We start from the raw sequence: 18910 nt of genomic DNA on the forward strand, positions 1-18910 counted from the left end.
GTTATCTTCAAAGAAGAAACAATTGTAAATCACTCTACGTTTTACATTGCTCACTTATAACATGCATACTCATTTATGTAGGAATTATTTTTTTAGTGGCCATGTAACAATATAATTCAACTTAATAAACTATCAGGTAAAGGGGGGGAGATTAGGTAATTTAATATTTAAAGATGACTTCTTTCTATGATCTTTTACTTTATGAACATAGAAATTATATCCCTTTCAATTCAGCAAAATATACTATTTATTCTGTGAATGACTTTGCTAGATACTATTAAAATGAATTCAGTAAGATAGAAATGGTACTATGAAATGTGAGTTAACATTCCTACTAATTTAAAACCTTGTTAAACCCCAGAGAGCCTTCATTTTTCATGAATAAAAGCTTCTGACAATGAAGTAGTTGCATTTATTAGATCCAGATCCTGTTTTTATTTTCAGGGGGAAAATTCTTTACTTTAAATGAAAGTTTAGCATGTAGGAATATATTATTATGTGGTCACTGATAAAATAATTGCTATATAAGCCTTTCATTTTTAGATCAGCATCTAAGGGTTGGGAGGCTTTTTGTTTGTTTGTTTGTTTGTTTTTGGTAGACTGTTATATTTGCTCATTTGAATAAATATAGATAAGCAAAAAATTGAAAGAGAAGTTCAAAACCCTACTACTCTATCAGCTTTATGAAAACAGGGTCTGTCATTTTCTCAATAAGTATATAGAAAATTTTCCTTGATAAAATGTAATTAGATGATTATAAATACAAAGTTCTGGAGAATATAACATGTTCTTATCTGTAACCTTAGTAAAGGAATAGTAAACCTTGTTATATAACATTACTAGAGGCCTGATGCACGAAATCGGTACAAGGGGCTTGGCCATTGCCGCCCTGCGTGCCTTGGCCGGCACTCGCAGCTCTGGCTTCATCTGGAAGGTCATCTGGAAGGATGTCCAGAAGGTCATTTGGCTGTACGGTCTAATTAGCATATTACACTTTTATTATTATAGATTTTCTGGGCTCATGTCAGCTGACAAACTGATGAGCTTATGCTGTGCCAGCGGGGGATGAAGAGGGGGGGTGGAGTAAGGGAATCAGAAAGGATGGTGAGGCTAATTAGGAGCTGCCACTAAAGTCTAGATACTACGAGTGTGATGCCTAAGGATCTCTGAAGGTGTCTTCATGATTTATTTCTCTTTTATTTTTATTCACTTCCTGCCATTGTGGTTAAATGTCCCTCCTCCCCCCATCCCCCAGACAGTAGATATCTTAGATTTTGCTTTGATGAGTATGTGTAAACTAAAATATTAGAATTTGGTTTATAGTAATTTTTACCTTTCTGTCTCTTTATTTAGGCATAATGTCTACTGCTTGGGATTTGTATGATTCTTATAATGCTCTGGAGCTTGCATCTTTACCAGTAAAACAATCTATAATTGACTCAAGCAGCAGAGCAAGTATAAAACGATCTGTAATTGATGCAAGCAGTAGAGCCAGTCTACCTTCTAAAGATCAGGACCGAAGAGGGCCAGGAAGTACTATAGAAAAAAGTAAGATTTCAATTTTTTTGAATTAGGTTTGTCACATGACATTTTCAATACATTCTTTTTTTTTTTTTTTTTTTTTTAAGCAGTTATAATTTTCTTTCTGGCGGAACATGAATAGTATTTTTATGTCTATGCTCATGAGGGACATTGGTTTATATCTTCTTTTGTACTTTGTTTTTTTGAATACTAATGTCATAAATTGCATTAGAAATGTTTCTTTTCCCTCCTATTTTCTGGAAGAGGTTGTGGAGAATTAGTGTTAATTCTTTAAATGTCTGGTGGAATTCTCCAGTAAAACCGTCTGGGCCTGGAGTTTTTTTTTGTTTTTGTTTTTTGGCAGGGGTGGGGGGTGGGGGGGTGAGATTTACAATTACAAATTCAATTTCATTAAATTTGCCAACCTCTTCAGCTTTATGTTCAGAATATATGTGGCAATAAGAAAACCCAGGGAATTCACAACGGTGTCATTCCTTGGGTTCTGAGTACTCTTATCTAATTGTTCTACCTTCCTCTTCCAAAGTCTTTTAAAGCCTTTTCATAATTATATATATATATCCCCCCCCCACCTAGGATTTTTAATTGTAGTTATCAGGAAGAACAGGCAAAAACATCTAAGCCATCTTTATGAAAGCAGGTTTTCCTTTATTTATTATTTATTTTTATTATTTTTTGAAGTTTTATTATTTTTTTATTTTTTATTGTTTAAGTATTCCATATAGTAGTACATATTACTCCTCCCCCCCCCATTGACTTTTCCCCAGCCTCCTCTACCCCCTGAAGCATGCCCTCATCCTCCCAACCCCCAGTGTCTTGTGTCCATTGATTGTGCTTATATGCATGCATACAAGTCCTTCAGTTGATCTCTCCCCCCTACCCCCTGCCTCAACACTCCCCAGCCTTCCTGCTATAATTTGACAGTCTGTTTGATGCTTTACTGCCTCTGTATCTATAATTTGTTCATCAGGTTAAAATGTTCTTTATTATCCATAAATGAGTGAGATCATGTGGTATTTTTCTTTCATTGCCTGGCTTATTTCACTTAACAGAATGCTCTCCCTCCAGATCCATCCATGCTGCTGCAAATAGTAAGAATTCCTTTTTTTTTTTAATAGCAGCATAGTATTCCATTGTGTAATGTACCATAGTTTTCTAATCCACTCATCTGCTGATGGGCATTTAAGACTATTTCCAAATCTTAGCTATGGTGAATTGAACTGCTATGAACATAGGGTTGCATATGTCCTTTCTGATTGGTGTTTCAGTTTCTTGGGATATATTCCTAGGAGTGGGATCACTGGGTCAAATGGGAGTCCCATTTTCAGTTTTTTGAGAAAAGACCATGCTGTTCTCCACAGTGGCTGCACCAGTCTGCATTCACACCAGCAGTGCATAAGGGTTCCTTTTTCTCTGCATCCTCTTCAGCACTTGTCATTTGTTGATAATAGCCATTTTGACAGGTGTGAGATGGTACTGCATTGTCATTTTGATTTGCATATCTCAGATAATTAGTGATTTTGAGCATGTTTTCACGTATCTCTTGGCCTTTCTTCTGTCTTCTTTTGAAAAGTTTCTATTTAGGTCCATTGCCCATTTTTAAATTGGGTCATTTATCTTTCTTTTATTAAGTTGTATGAGTTCCCTGTTAATGTTGGAGATTAGACCTTTATCAGTGATAACATTTGCAAATATGTTTTCCAATACAGTGGGCTTTCTTATTGTTTTGTTGATGGTTTCTTTTGCTGTAAAAAAGCTTTTTATTTTGATGTAGTCCCATTTGTTTGTTTTCTCTTTAGTTTCCATTGTCCTAGGAGCAGTATCAGTGAAGAAATTGCTTCGGCATATGTCTGATATTTCTCTGACTGTGGATTCCTCTAGTATTTCTATGGTTTCCTGATATTTACTTAAGTCCTTTATCCATTTTGAGCTTATTTTTTTGTATGGTGTAATTTGGTGACCTAGTTTCATTTTTTTGTATGTATCTGTCCAATTTTCCCAACACCATTTATTCAAGAGACTGTCTTGACTCCATTGTATGTTCCTGCTTTTTTTGTAAAATATTAATTGAGCAGAGTGGTTTGGGTCGAAATCTGGGTTCTCTATTCTATTCCATTAATCTATATATCTGTTCTTGTGAGCAGTGGCTCTGTATTACAGCTTGAAATCTGGTATTGAGAACCCTCCTATTTTGTTCTTTTTTTCTCAGGATTGCTGTGGCTATTGCTGGGACTTTTAAAAAATTCCAGATGAGTTTTTTGAAAGTTCTTTTCAGGTCTGTGAAAAATGATGTTGGTATTTTAATGGGGAGTATATTGAATCTATAGATTGCTTAGGGTAGTATGGACATTTTAATGATATTGATTCTACCAATCCACGAACATGGTATGTTCTTCCATCTGTTTATGTCTTCCTCTATCTCTTTTTTTCAGTGTCATGTAGTTTTCTGCATATAGCTCTTTTACCTCGTTAGTTAAGTTTATTCCTAGGTATCTTAATTTTTTTGGTGTGATGATAAATGGGATTGCTTTTTTAGTCTCTCTTTCTGTAAGTTGACTATTGGTGTATAGAAAGGCCATAGATTTCTTGGCATTAATTTTTTATCCTGCTACATTGCCAAATTCATTTATCAAGTCTGTTAGTTTTTTGATGAAGTCTTTAGGTTTTTTTTTTTTTTAATGTACAATATCATGTCATCTGCATATAGGACAACTTTACTTCTTCTTTTCCAATTTGGATGCCTTTTGTTTCTTCTTATTATCTAATTGCAATGGATAATACTTCCAGTACTATGTGAACAGGAATGGTGAGAATGGGCATCCCTGTTGTGTTCCTATTCTTAGTGGAAATAGTTTAGGTTTTTTCCCATTGTATATGATGTTTGCTGTGGGTTTATCATATATGGCTTTTATTATGTTGAGGTATGATTTTTTTATTCCCACCTTGTTGAGAGTATTTATCAAGAAAGGGTGTTGGATTTTATCAAATACTTTTTCTGCATCAATTGATATGACTGTGATTTTTATGTCTCAATTTGTTTGTGATGTATCACGTTTATTGATTTGCAGATATTGTACCATCCCTAGATTCCCGGGATAAATCCTACTTGGTCATATGTATGATCTTTCTGATGTACTTCTGGAGCCGATTTGCTAGAATTTTGTTAAGGAATTTGGCATCTATGTTCCTGAGGGATATTGGCTTGTAATTCTCTTTCATGTGTTGTCTTTATCTGGTTTTGGTATTAGAGTGATGCTGGCTTCATAGAAGGAGCTTGGAAGTGTTCCTTTCTCTTGAAATCTTTTAGAATAGTCTGAGGAGGATAGGTTTTAGTTCTTCCTGGAATGTTTGGTAAAACTCCTCTGTGAAGCCATCTGGCCCCAGGCTTTTGTTTGATTGATGCTTTTTGATGACTGCTTCAATTTCTTCCATAGTTATTGACCTATTGAGATGTTTAGATTCTTCCAGATTGAGTTTTGGAAGGTTGTATTTTTCTAGGAATATATCCATTTCCTCCAGGTTGTTCAGTTTGTTGGAATAGAGATGTTCATCGTATTTTTTAACAATCCTTTGTAATAATCTTTCTTATCCACTCAGTTACCCTATGTCTTTTGATTGGGGCATTTAATCCATTTACATTTAAAGTTATTATTGATAAGTACTTGTTTATTGCCATTTTTATTCTTTATTCCTGTGTTCCTTCTTTGCTTCCTTCTTATTTTTACAGCAGACCCTTTAGCATTTCTTGCATTGCTGGTTTGGTGGTAATGAACTCCCTTAGTCCTTTTTTGTCTGTGAAGCTCCTGATTTCACCTTCAATTTTGATTGATAGCCTTGCTGGGCACAGTATTCTTGAATTCAGACCTTTCCTTTGCATGACTTTGTATATTTCATTCCATTCCCTTCTGGCCTGATGTGTTTCTGTTGATAAATCAGCCACTAGTCTGATGGGGAATCCTTTGTAGGTAACTTTCTGTCTCTCTCTGGCTGCTTTTAAGATTTATACTTTGTCATTGGTGTTTGCCAATTTAATTATAATGTGCCTTGGCATCTGTCTTTTGGGGTTCATTTTGTTTGGGACTCTGCGAGCATCTTGGATTTGTGTGGCTTTTTTCTTCCCTATATCAGGGAAGTTCTCTATCATTATTTCTTCAGACAGGTTTTCTATTCCTTGCTCAGTTTCCTCTTTTTTTGGCACCTCTATTATGTGGATGTTGTTTTGTTTCATGTTGTCCTAAAGTTCTCTTAGGCTTTCCTCCTGCCTTTTAATTTTTTTTTCCTAGAAGCTGCTCTACTTGAGTATTTTTTCTTGCCTTGTCTTCTAGCTCACTGATGCAGTCCTCTGCTTCTAGTCTACTGTTGATGCTTTCTATTGAATTCTTTATAGCAGTGATGTCATTTTTCATTTCTTCTTGGTTCTTCTTTATTTCCCCTTGGTTCTTACTCATATTGTTGCATTTGTCTTCTATTCTCTTCATCCACCTTATGACCATTTCTTTGAATTATTTATCTGACAGATTGCTTGCCTCCATTTCGTTTACTTCCTTTTCTAGTGATGCCCACTTTTCTTTCATATACAGGCTGTTTCTTTGTCTTCCTATGATCTCTTTTCTCCAGGTATCTGGTTATATAGTTGTCTCTCTCCAACAAACACTCCCTGTGCAACCACACACTCTCCCTTTGTTCTCTCACTCACACACTATCTTGCAGTTGTCAGCCATCTTTCAAAATGCTTCGGAAGTTTTAATCCCTTTATTTGTTTTTTAAAGTAAGAGTCTGCTAAGGGTGTGGTAGGCAAAATAATACTTCTTCCCAAATGTATATATACCAATACCTGGAATCATTAAATATCTTACCTTACATGGCAGGAAAGACTTTCCAGATATGATGAAATAAAGGTCTTCAAAGGAGATGTTTTTGCATTAAGTGAGTTCCATCTAATCTCATGTATGTAAAGTGGAGGGCCTTTCCCAGCTGTGCTCAGAGAGAGATGCAATGACAGAAGATCAGAGAGATGTAATATTGGTGACTTTGAAAATGGGGGAAGGGTGTGGATGGGTCCAAAGCTGGAAAAGATAAGGAAACCAATTCTCTAGACCCTCTGTAAAGAGACAATATCCTACTGACATCTTGATTTTATCCCAGTGAGACCTGCATTCAAACTGCTAAACTATAGCACTCTAAAAATGTATGTTTTTAATCCACTAAGTTTTTTATAAATTACTCTAGCATCAATAAAAAATTAACACAGTTATAGTATAATATTCTTATAAAGCAACAATCAGATCGGATCTCTATCTGAAGACTTATCTTGTTTTTATTGGAATAAAAATTATAGACATGAATGAATATTACCTCATGAGGTTATCATTGCTTATCTATGGGAAGATAGTACATTTTTAAATTGAGAATTCCAAAATGAGATAATATATGTATATCTTGCATGTGCTTGGTACATAAAGTTATTCAACAAATGTCTCCTGAAGTTGTTGAATCCTGGAAGAAAACAAATAGAAATGACAAAATGTCACTTTTTAATATTTAGAATACATGAATCATCTAATGTTATTTGGACTATTTTATCATTACATTATGTTTGCATTTTACAGATAGTGAAGCTAGTTCTATAATGGAAATAGAAAATGCAATTCTGGCTAAAAAGCATGATGAAGAAGAAGACTACTCACAAGCAATATTCAGATCTGAGAAGTTTCAACAGGACTTATTTTTTATGGAACGAGTTCTAATGGAAAACGTATTTCAACCCAAACTTGCAGCTTATCGTCAGCTTCCTATTCTAAAAGGTATTTTAAAAACAAAATTTAAACAAAGTCAATTAATTTTAAAAATTAAATGATGTTATTACTTCTAAATGTAACATCAATTGGGATATCACTTACCAGAAGATATATTTTATATAGCTTTTAGCACTAAAAATGCAAGTCTCAGAATTCAGACTAGAGGGCCCATAGCAAGTCGTAGATCCTTAGATTTAAAACTCATAAGCATCTGTGGCTTCTTTGGCTCTGCATTAAATATTGTTTCCTATTCAGACTTCCCTTTCATTGTCTTTGATACCTCCCAGGTTCTGGCCTTTATTGCCTCTTACTAATTTTCTTGTGGGGTCATTCTTCCTCTTCTCATTGCTACAAATTCCATCTCACAAGTCCTCAAATATTTGGAATATTTTAGAGGTTATCTAATTCAACCTTTCAATACTTGAATGAACAAAATAAAGGCTATAGAAACTTTATAAGGTTACAAAGTCTATGACAAAGCTAGGCATTCAATCAAGATTTGATTCCATTCCAATTCTTTTCTCTCTACCATCCTAACATGCTGATGTATCATAAACACAGGTTTGAACATGGCATTTAGCTGCTAAAAAACTTCAGAACCTTCCCATTACAAACTTCAAATGTATCATACAAATATACTTGCACTATGGCCACAGACTATTTCATCCCATGGAATGACTTTAGAGACCCTAAAAGTTATCCATGTTATACTTACCTGACAACCCCCAAACAAAACCTGAACATTTCTGCCTTACCTTTAGTTGTACTATGTTTGCCAGTCCACCCTTGTACCCATCATCTTTGCCTATTGTATTATATTCCCACCTTTCACGAATGCATTAGAGCAAGCTGCTTCATGAAATCTTTCTTGATCTTTCAAGTCAAAATCAAACTTCTATATGCCTACATCAAAAAGTCAGGTTACAAAATAGCATGTGTGACAAATGGCTATAAACCTTTTATTTACATAGATCCAAGAATATTAAAAAAACTATGTCCTTTTTCTCATATCAGGCTGATATTTGATGTTTTCATCAGACACATAAACTTTTAATCCTATATTTAAAGAGTTATAAGGTTGAAATTTACTTTATACTGTGCATTTTGACATTTTAAAAACAATTAAATGTTGATAGATCACTTCTTTAAATATATCTAAGAAGTGAAAATACAATAGAAAAATTGTTAATGAGGTAAGATTTATACACAAAGAAATACAGATATTTTAACTATGTAGTTTGATACATTTTGAAAATATATAAGCCTGTGCAACTAATACCCTAATAGAAATAGAGAATATATCCATCAATCCCAAAAGTTCCATTTGACCCAGTGACCCCACTTATAGGAATAGAAATACCAATCAGAAAGGATACATGCACCCCTATGTTCATAGCAGCATAATTTACAATAGCTAAGATTTGGAAACAGTCTAAGTGCTCATTAGCAAATAAGTGAATTAAAAAACTGTGGTACACCGAAACCGGTTTGGCTCAGTGGATAGAGCATCTGTCTGCGGACTGAAAGGTCCCAGGTTCAATTCTGGTCAAGGGCATGTACATTGGTTGCGGGCACATCCCCAGTAGGGGATGTGCAGGAGTCAGCTGGTTGATATTTTTCTCTCATCGATGTTTCTAGCTCTCTATCTCTGTCCCTTCCTCTCTGTAAAAAATCAATGAAAAATATATTTTTAAAAATAAAATAAAAAACCATGGTACATCTACACAATGGATTACTATGCTGCAGGGAAAAAAAAAATTCTTACCATTTGCAATAGCGTGAATGGACCTGGAGAACATTATGCTAAGCAAAATAAACCAGTCAAAGATAAATATAACATGATCTCACTCATTTGTGGAATATAATGAACAACATAAACTGATGAAGAAAAACAGATCTGGAGACAGAGAAGCATCCATTAGACCTTCAACCTCACAGGGAAGGCAGGGAAGGTGGGGTAAGGGAGAGAGATCAACCAATGGACTTGTATGTATGCATATAAGCCTAACCGATGGACACAGACAACAGGGGAGTGAGGGCATGAGTGAGGGGTTGGGGGCTAATAGGGGAATACAGACACATATGTAATACCTTAATTAATAAAGTAATAAAGAAGAAAAAAAGTTTTCTTGTGCAGTTTTCCAGTTACAGTTTACTTCGTCTCCTCCATAGAAAGCTTTCACCTGATTTCTCTATTGATTAGCTGTTTTAGTGTATCAGCTAAGTGGGTTCCTATAGTAAGTATTATTAAGTGTTGGGCTTTTTTAATTCAACATAATGTTTTTGAGATTCATCTAGTTTGATGTGTATATATAATAAGTAGTTAATTTTCCCCCCAAGTACTGTTCCATTTTATGAAAACACTCATAATTTGTATATTCATTCATCTGTTGATAGGTACCTAGACTGTTTCCAGTTTTTAACTATATGGATAAAGCTGCTATGATCATTGTTGTGTCTTTTTCTGGACATGTTTTCATTCCTCTTGGGTAATTACCTAGAGATAAAATTGTTGGATCATTGGGTAGAATTACTAGTATGTTTAATTTTTTTTCACTTTAAAAAATATATATATTTTATTGATTTTGTACAGAGAGGAAGGGAGAGAGATAGAAAGCTAGAAACATCGACGAGAGAGAGTCATCGATCAGCTGCCTCTTGCACACCCCATACTGGGATATGCCCGCAACCAAGGTACATGCCCTTGACAGGAATCGAACCTGGGACCTTTCAGTCTCCAAGCCGACGCTCTATCCATTGAGCCAAATCGGTTTTGGCTAGTATGTTTAATTTTTTAAAAAAACTGAAAAATACCTTTCCATAGTATTTGTACCATCTTACAACCCACAAACAATATGAGTATCAGTTGCTTTATATTCTTGATAATACCTCATGTTGGCAATCTTTTCAATGCCCTAAAAACTAGTCATATTAAGTACTTTCCATCTGCTTTTCTTGGTCATTTGTAAATCTTATTTTGTGTTATGTTTGATCAAGTCCTTTGCCTACTTAAAATATTTTTATTAATATTTTAAAAATATTTTTTACTATCACTTTCATTCTGTGCCTACTTTAATATATATATAATTTATTTCAGAGATGAAGGGAGAGAGAGAAAGATGAAACATCAATGACAAGAGAGAATCATTGATTGGCTGCCTCTTGCATACCCCACACTGGGGCATGCTCTGACCTGGAATCTAACTGTGACTGCCCGGTTCATAGGTCAACCCTTAACCACTGAGCCACCCTGGCTGAGCATATTTTGTGGCCACTTTAATATTGAGTTTTTTGTTTTTTGTTTTTTGTTTTAAATCAAATTGTCAGAACTTATTTTTACGTTTTGGGTACAAGGTATTCTGCCCCCTTTTAAGAGAGAGAGGAAGGGAGAGGAGAGAGACACACACACACATACACACATTGATGTGAGAGTGAAACATTGATCTATTGTCTCCTGCACGCATCAAACGCACAATCTGGGTACGTGCCCTGATTGAGAATTGAACCTGCCCCTTATTGGTGAACAGGACAATACTACAACCAACTGAGCCACACTGGCTAGGGCTGGATACAAACTCTTTGAAAGATACATGCATTGCAACTACCTTCTCTAAGTCTTTGGCTTGCCAATATATTTGTCTTTTGATGATTTCTTTTTCTCGATGAGATCTTCTCTTTCAGCTTTCTCTTTTGTAGTTAATGTTTTTCATGTCCTCTCTAAGAAATCTTTGCCTGCACTAAGTCTGCAAATATCTTTAACTTCTTCCTGGACTTAGAGGGCAAGATTCAATATTTCATTGTTAAATTTGATATTAGATACAGTTTTTTTTTGTAGATGCACTTTATTGATTTGAGAAAATTTCCTTCTCTTTCTAATTTGCTAGACATTTTTAAAGATAAGTGGGTGTTGCATTTTGTTCAAAATTTTTTTCATTAAAATGGTCATATAAATTTTCTACTTTAATTTGTCAATGTAGCCAATTACATTGCTTGATTTCAAATGCTGGAACAAAGTGAATACTTATGGTTAAGCCTCACTTGGTTATATTGTATTATCCTTTTTATATGTTGGTATATTCAATTTTTTAATATTCTGTTAAGAATTTTGCACTGAGTTTATGCAGCATATTTCTTCTGTGATGTTTTCCTCCTGTAAATCCCTTAATGGGTTTTTGTATCAGTGCTATGATAGACACATAAAATGAGTTTTGAAAATTTTCTTTCATTCTCTATATTCCAGAAATATGTGTATTATTCTTCTCTAATTGCTTGATAAAATTTACTAGTGAACCATCTGGAACTGAGTTTTCTTGATAAGAAACTCTCAAATTACAAGTTTAATTTTTATGACTTTGAGTGTGGTAATGACATTTTTTTCTTATTTAACACTAAGAAATAGTGAGCACCAATATCAACATAAAAAACTGCACACAGACGTTTATGACTGTTTTATTGATATACTTTATCCAGCCCCTCTTGCAACCATAAAAGAGGCACAATGCCTAATGGAACTCTTTGCATTTTGGAGGCAATGTATTCCTCATTTGGATGTGCTCTTCTGGCTTGTTGAGTGACCTGAAAATCTGCTAGTTTTGAGGGGAAGCCAGAAGAATAGGAGATTCTGCAACAGGTCCAGCCAGAACTGTTCAAGGTACCCTGTCACTTGGGCCAGATGATCCAGCAGATCCAATGGTGCTTGTAGTGTTGGTGGTAGAGATGCTGTTTGGAGCTTTAGGCAGGGTCCTATAGATTAGAAGAGAATAATATTATTTTTAAAATATATTTTTTATTGATTTCAGAGAGGGGGGGGAGAGAGAGAGAGAGAGAGAGAGAGAGAGAGAGAGAGAGAGAGAGAGAGAGAAATGATGTGAGGTTGTCTCCTGCATGCCCACACTGGAACTGAGCCAAAAACCCAGGTATATGCCTTGACCAACAATAGAATCCATGACCTCCTGTTTCATAGGTAGATGCTCAACTACTGAGTCATGCTGGCCAGGTGATAATTTTTTTATTTGATTTAATTTTAGAAACACAACCTGAAGGGGCTAAAGTCCTTTCAGAAGATAAAAAACTTGAACAGGTAGAGGAAGAGATTAAGAAGGAAGAGGAAGAAGACATAGAAATCAGTGAAGAACAATCAACAATACCAGCCAATTTGGAACGACTTTGGTCCTTTTCCTGTGACTTAACCAAAGGCCTTAATGTGAGCAGCCTTGCCTGGAATAAAAGTAATCCAGTAAGTTATCTCATTGTTGTTATAATCTGCAGTCATATCTCTGATGATTATTGATGTTAAGCATCTTTTCATATGTCTATTGATCATCTGTATGTCCTCTTTGGAAAAGTGTACATTCAACTCCTTCGCCCATTTTTAAATTGGCTTGTCTATATTTTTGGTGTTGAGTTTTACAAGGTCTTTACAAATTTTGGATATTAATCCTTCATCAGATGTACCATGGTGAATATGTTCTCCAATTCAGTGGTTTGTCTTTTCATTTTGCTAGAGTGAAACAAAAATTGGCTGCCTCTTCTGCGCCCCACACTGGGCATCGAGCCTGCAACTTGGCATGTGCCCTGACCGAGAATCAACTGGAAACCCTGTGGTGCATGGGATGTACGCAATCAACTGAGCCACACTGGCCAGCACAATCATTCACTTTTGTCTATTTATACTTATGTAAGCATGTCTTGAAATGACCTGCTTTACTCATTAACTCAGGCTGCCATCATAAAAATCCGTAGGCTGGGTGGCTTAAACAATAGAAATTTGTTTTCTCATAGTTCTGGATGTTAGGAAGTCCAGAGTCAAGGTGCCAGCTGATTTGTTCCTGGGGAACCCTCTCTTCCTGGCTTGCAGATGTCTGTGTCCTCATATAGCAGAGAGGGCTCTGCTGTGTCTTTCTCTTTATATAAGGCCATCCACTTTATCAGATTAGGACTCCACCCTTATGACCTCATGTTGCCTTCATTACCTCCTAAAAACCCTATTCTTAAATATAATCACAAAGGGGATTATGAGTTTTACATGTGAATTTTGAGGGAGGAGACACAATCGTTATATGATATTTGTCTTTACCTTAAATGTCTTTATTTTACAAAATGATTTGGTCATTCTAAAAAACCCAAGGGATATTATAATGTAATAATGCAATTTTGGAAGATAATCTCAATACTAGAGGCCTGATGCATGAAAATTTGTGTAAGAGTAGGCCTCCCTTCCCCAGGCTGCAGGCACCAGCTTCCTTCCGGCACCTGGGGCCCAGGCTTCCCTCCTCTGGCCACCAGCAGGCCCTCCAACCCCAGCTTCATCAGGAAGGAGGTCCTGAATAACATCCTGAAGATATCTGATCTAATTAGCATATTAGCCTTTTATAAGTATAGATCAGTGGTTGGCAAACTCATTAGTAAACAGAGCCAAATATCAACAGTACAATGATTGAAATTTCTTTTGAGAGCCAAATTTTTTAAACTTAAACTTTTTCTTACGCCACTTCAAAATAGACTCACCCAGGATGTGGTATTTTGTGGAGGAGCCACACTCAAGGGGCCAAAGAGCCGCATGTGGCTCATGAGTTGCAGTTTGCCAACCACTGATACAGATGTAAAGGAACTTGTTAGCAATTCATTCTTTGGGGGTACTTATTCTTTAATCTGAAAATTTGATTATCATTATAATTTTGCTTAGAAAGATGAAGATTTAAAGTAAAATAGAGGGTATACTAGTATTTAGAAAAAAATCTTAATTAAAATGTTTTATCACTATTTTAAATACAGTTCATTAATATGCATAGTTTGCAAATATTTGTGTGTCACCCTCTCATATATTATGCATAATTTGCAAATATTTGCATGTCACCCTCTCTTATATTAAATACAGTTTTCTGTTTTTCAGGACCTTTTGGCGGTTGGCTATGGGCATTTTGGATTTAAAGAGCAAAAAAAAGGATTGGCTTGCTGCTGGTCAATAAAGAATCCCATGGTAACTCAAACAGAATGAAGACCCATTTTTATTTAATTAAATGTTGACATGATTATAAAGCAGATAATTTTTCAAGCAAGACTTTTTTTTTATTCAAGTACATAATAATTAAAATGTGTTCTTTTTTATATAGGATAAATTAAGTTCATTTACAAATTCATTCAATAAATATTTATTGAGCATTTACTATGTACTACTACATCTGTTGATCCAAAATCAAACCATTATTATTTATCACTGCTAATTACAAAGAATGAATTTGCAAAAAAAACACAAACCCAATAAACTTTAAAAATTATATTTCATTTAATACTGGGTTGTTTCTTAATATATGAATAACTCCTTATCACCCTATAAGATAGATTTCTGTTATCCTCAACTGATATAAAATAGGTTAATATGATCATCTTATTGCCATAAACTTTTCAAAGAGAACAAATAAGAATCAATCGTTTGTGTGTGTGTGCTAAATTGCCCCAATTTGTTACTTTATAGCTTTACATTTAGTTTTAATTCACAACTGAAATGTAAAGTAAAAAACCTAGAAAAGGATCAGGAGAGCATATAAAAATAGAGTTTTTATAAATATTCCCACTTTTGTTAGGAAGATGGGTTTATATAGGATAAAAAGAAAAGCAATTTTAAACAGGTAGGAGGATTAGTATAATATTCATCATCAGTAGGTTGTCTTCCATGTAGGGTGTTATATACAAGAAAGAATTTAGATTAGACATTGAAACAAACAAATAAAATGCTTGACAGAATTGTAGGAAAGTACCTTAGAGAGTTTTGGAGCTTCTTTTATCTTTGTTTTAAAACATACAGGAATATATATGTTAGATAGTAATTTGTTTGGAGCCCATTATTTGTTTCTTTAAGAATGTATACCTGTATTGATCAAACAAATACTACTGAAAGTTGCCAATATATGATAATTATTGTAGAAACCCATCTTGTATTTATTAAAATTATTGCGCTCTGAGAATTCATCAAAGGAAGGGAAACGAGGTTTTTGTTCTTATCTATTCTGAAACATAGGAAGAGAAAAGGAACTTAATGTAGACTAACTCCATTGGCACTAAATTACACTTCAGTCATCATCAGACCCTACCTACTGTGGTATACAAAACCAAGTTTAATATGTAATATAGTAAATTTTTTTCCAGTGGCCAGAACGCATTTACCAGAGTCCATATGGAGTTACTGCTGTGGATTTTTCAATTGGAGCACCTAACCTTTTAGCAGTTGGCTATCACAATGGCACCATTGCGGTTTATAATGTACAGAGCAACGTTAATGTTCCAGTTCTGAATAGCAGGTGAGAATCCAAGAATTAGATAAATGTAAAATACATGCTTATTTAGAGAGAACTAAAAATTTAATGTTATTTGGTTTTGAGTGAATGTTTACATTGTTACTGAGAATGGTACCATTATTTTTCAAACATTTAATAATTTCTCCTATTTTCTCTCCAACTGGAATGCTTTCCCCTAACATCTTTATCTTCTCTGCCCACCACACCGACAAATTTTCTTTGGCTTGACAATTTTATGCTTATTCTTTTTTAAAGAAAAATGTTTTCTCAATTTTATTGAGATATAACTAAAATATTGTACAGATTGTACATTATTGTACAATCTGATTTTTTAAAGGTGTACAATGCAAGGGTTGAATGTTTGTATACATTGTGAAGTGACCACAATCAAATTAATTAACACATCTTCTCAGTAGTTACTAAGTAGCGAGAAAATGTAAGGTCTACTCTATTAGCAAACTTCAAGTATACAATACTGTACCATTAATTATAATCACCATGCTGTACATTAGATTTCCAGAAATGACTTATCTTATAACTGAAAGTTTATACCCTTGATTGCTATGGTATGGCCTCCTCAAGGAAACATTCCCATTTCTTTCTTTTGTGCATGCTATACACAAATTTATCACAGATATATCATGCTGTATATAAATTGTTTATGCATATATCATTCTACTGAGGAGGCTGTAAGCCTTTTGAGGGCAAGAATTAAGTCTTGTTTATCTTTGCATGCTCAATACATCCATCCCATGATATTAGATAAGTAACAGGATTATAGTAAAAGTTTAAGAATGAATGAATGTAAACATAAAATGCAATATACAGATGATGTATTATAGAATTGTACACTTAAAACCAATTTAATTTTATTCACCAATGCCAGCCCAATAAGTTTAATGAAAAAGAAACATATAGAACTCTTAAAAGAAAAAAAAAGAATAAATGAATAAATGAGTCAGATTGAGAAAATAAAAACGTTAAAGGGGGAAGATACTGAATATGTTAGGTTTTTGTATGGTAATAGGCCAGATATCAATGGGAGGGAAATGAGGTAGGATATTTATGTTAGTTTTGAGTAAACTTTGCTGGAACTGAATGGAAATAGGTATTAAAGCAGAAGTTCTTAAGCTTAACTTTGAAATTATTTACATAGTTTTGTAAGTTGAGGCCTTTCTGCTTATTTCCAGGAAAAGGGTCCCTAAATTTTACCATAAAATCAAAGAAATCTATGATTTTAAAAAGATTCAGAATTATTATTTTGGAGAGTTTGCATTAAAAAAAAAATCAAAGGATTCAATCCTAGGAATAGAGCAATTTACTAATCTGATAGAAAAACAGTTAGTAATCTGACAAGTGATTTAAAAATTCACTGAGAAGTGAATAAAACTTAAACAACTTATTCATTTAAACTATGAAAAATCCTTATACTTATATTCAATATGTATAAAATAAGCTAAATATAAACAATTTAACTAGAAAAAAATAAAAGGAATAAAGTAAGTGAAATAAATTTTTAAAAGAAAGGAAATAATTTGCTTTTGTATTTGTTATGAGAGCCAATAGAATTAATGGCATTAACAATTTTCTTTTTTTTAAGAAATGAGAAAAGTGGCAGTGAATATTAGATGGCAAAGTTATTATTTTTCCTGTTTTTCAAAATATTTAAAATAAAAATCTAGTCCTATTTAATAAAGAGTGAATATGCTAATTGACTGTCACGTCCTTACAAAGATGGTGTTGCCCACAGCCAATAAGGAGGGAATATGCTAATTGATTGCCATGCCCTCAAATATGGCAGCACCCACAGCCACAAGATGGCTGCACCCAGTTCCCCCCAGACCCCCTGGGTGGCAGGCACACTGCACGGCCAAGCCCACCCCCAGGTGGGTTCAGCCACTTTGTGTGCCAGCCTCCAGAATCCCCCAGTTTCCTCAGTTCCCCAAGCTCCCAGGTCAGGTCCAAAGTGCAGACAAGCTTCAGATGGCGGCTGCCCATCCACCCAGGGCCACTCAAGGCTCTGTTGACCAGGGCTGACTGAAGCTTGTGCTGTTGGTAGTGGCAGCAGCAGAGGTGTGATGGGGGAGTCGCTTTCCTCTGATTGCCAAGTTGCCTCTGGCTCCTGAAGGAGCAGGTCATGCTGAGGGTATCCCCCTCCAGTACATGAATTTTCATGCACTGGGCCTCTAGTTTTCCAGAATAAAAGCACTCTATAAGTAGGTTATTGTGCTTTATGGTGGTGTCCTTGTCACTTGTGCTCTAAGCCTTTTTTTAAAAAAAAATTTTTAGTTGGTACTTTTCTCTTTTTCAGTGAATCACCTCAAAAACATTTGGAACCTATATGGCAACTACAGTGGATAGAACAAGATCGAGGAACAACAGGTGATGACAAGAGAGAAATACTAGTTTCTATATCAGCAGACGGAAGAATCGCCAAATGGATTATACGCAAAGGACTGGACTGTCATGGTAAAAAAAAAAATATACTACTAATAAGTAGATATCAAATTAACTTTCTCTTGTTATAGGCTGAATTAAAAACTCCTAGTAAACCATGTGTAAGAGGTGACAAATTTTGGTTTTGCTCAATAAGAAAATAAAACTGGGCTTGGTCATCTTTTTCTAAGCATCTAGTTTGGGTATTTGCTAATTTTAACTAAATCAGATGCAGAAGATGGCAGAAATCATTATTTACTGAAGGGACACATTATATCTGCAATACTTTTTCATGTGATAAATAAGATATATATTTTTCTTTCTTTTTTTACCACTCTGAGATAATTTTAATAAACTGGTTTGGGGACAGTTTAGAATTTCAGTTGAAACTAGTAGCACTCTCAAACAACAATATTATGTTTGCAAGCTTAGTTTTCAAAGACAGGAAACATTTTACCCTATTCTCTCCCATTCTTTTTTGCATTTATTTATCTTTTCCCTGCTTCATTCTAAAAATTAGTTCAGATGCCCTGACAGTTATTTATATAATTGCTTGGGATAATGGCAACAGTGTAGCAGAAACGGCATATATGTATTAAATCACATGGCAATTGATTTTCTTCCCCTGGTATGTACTTGCTCCACTCACCATCCTAGCTTCCTCTAACTACTAAGAACCCCAAATTGGTTCCAGGGAAAGCACTTAAAACCTTATATTTTCAGAGCCTTAAAAAAAAAAAAAAAAGATCACATGGTGAAATCACACTAATATCTCCCCATGAAGGAAATAAAAGTCTGTGAATCTCATAATTTGAAACCTGTGGGCGACCTAAGAAATATAAT

At 34.7% G+C, this 18910-nt stretch overlaps 1 protein-coding gene across 1 annotated transcript in view; it reads left to right on the forward strand.

Annotated features, from left to right (window-relative positions):
* Positions 1-18910, forward strand: part of DNAI4 (dynein axonemal intermediate chain 4) — a 61304-nt gene that overhangs the window by 26565 nt on the left and 15829 nt on the right. The window contains 6 exon segments of the mRNA XM_036447116.2: positions 1354-1548; positions 7149-7343; positions 12365-12573; positions 14230-14316; positions 15483-15634; positions 17943-18100. Coding sequence (XP_036303009.1) covers positions 1354-1548; positions 7149-7343; positions 12365-12573; positions 14230-14316; positions 15483-15634; positions 17943-18100 — 996 coding nt within the window.

Source organism: Pipistrellus kuhlii, unplaced genomic scaffold (genome assembly GCF_014108245.1).
Source record: "Pipistrellus kuhlii isolate mPipKuh1 unplaced genomic scaffold, mPipKuh1.p scaffold_m20_p_2, whole genome shotgun sequence".
In the NCBI taxonomy this organism is placed as follows: Eukaryota; Metazoa; Chordata; class Mammalia; order Chiroptera; family Vespertilionidae; genus Pipistrellus; species Pipistrellus kuhlii.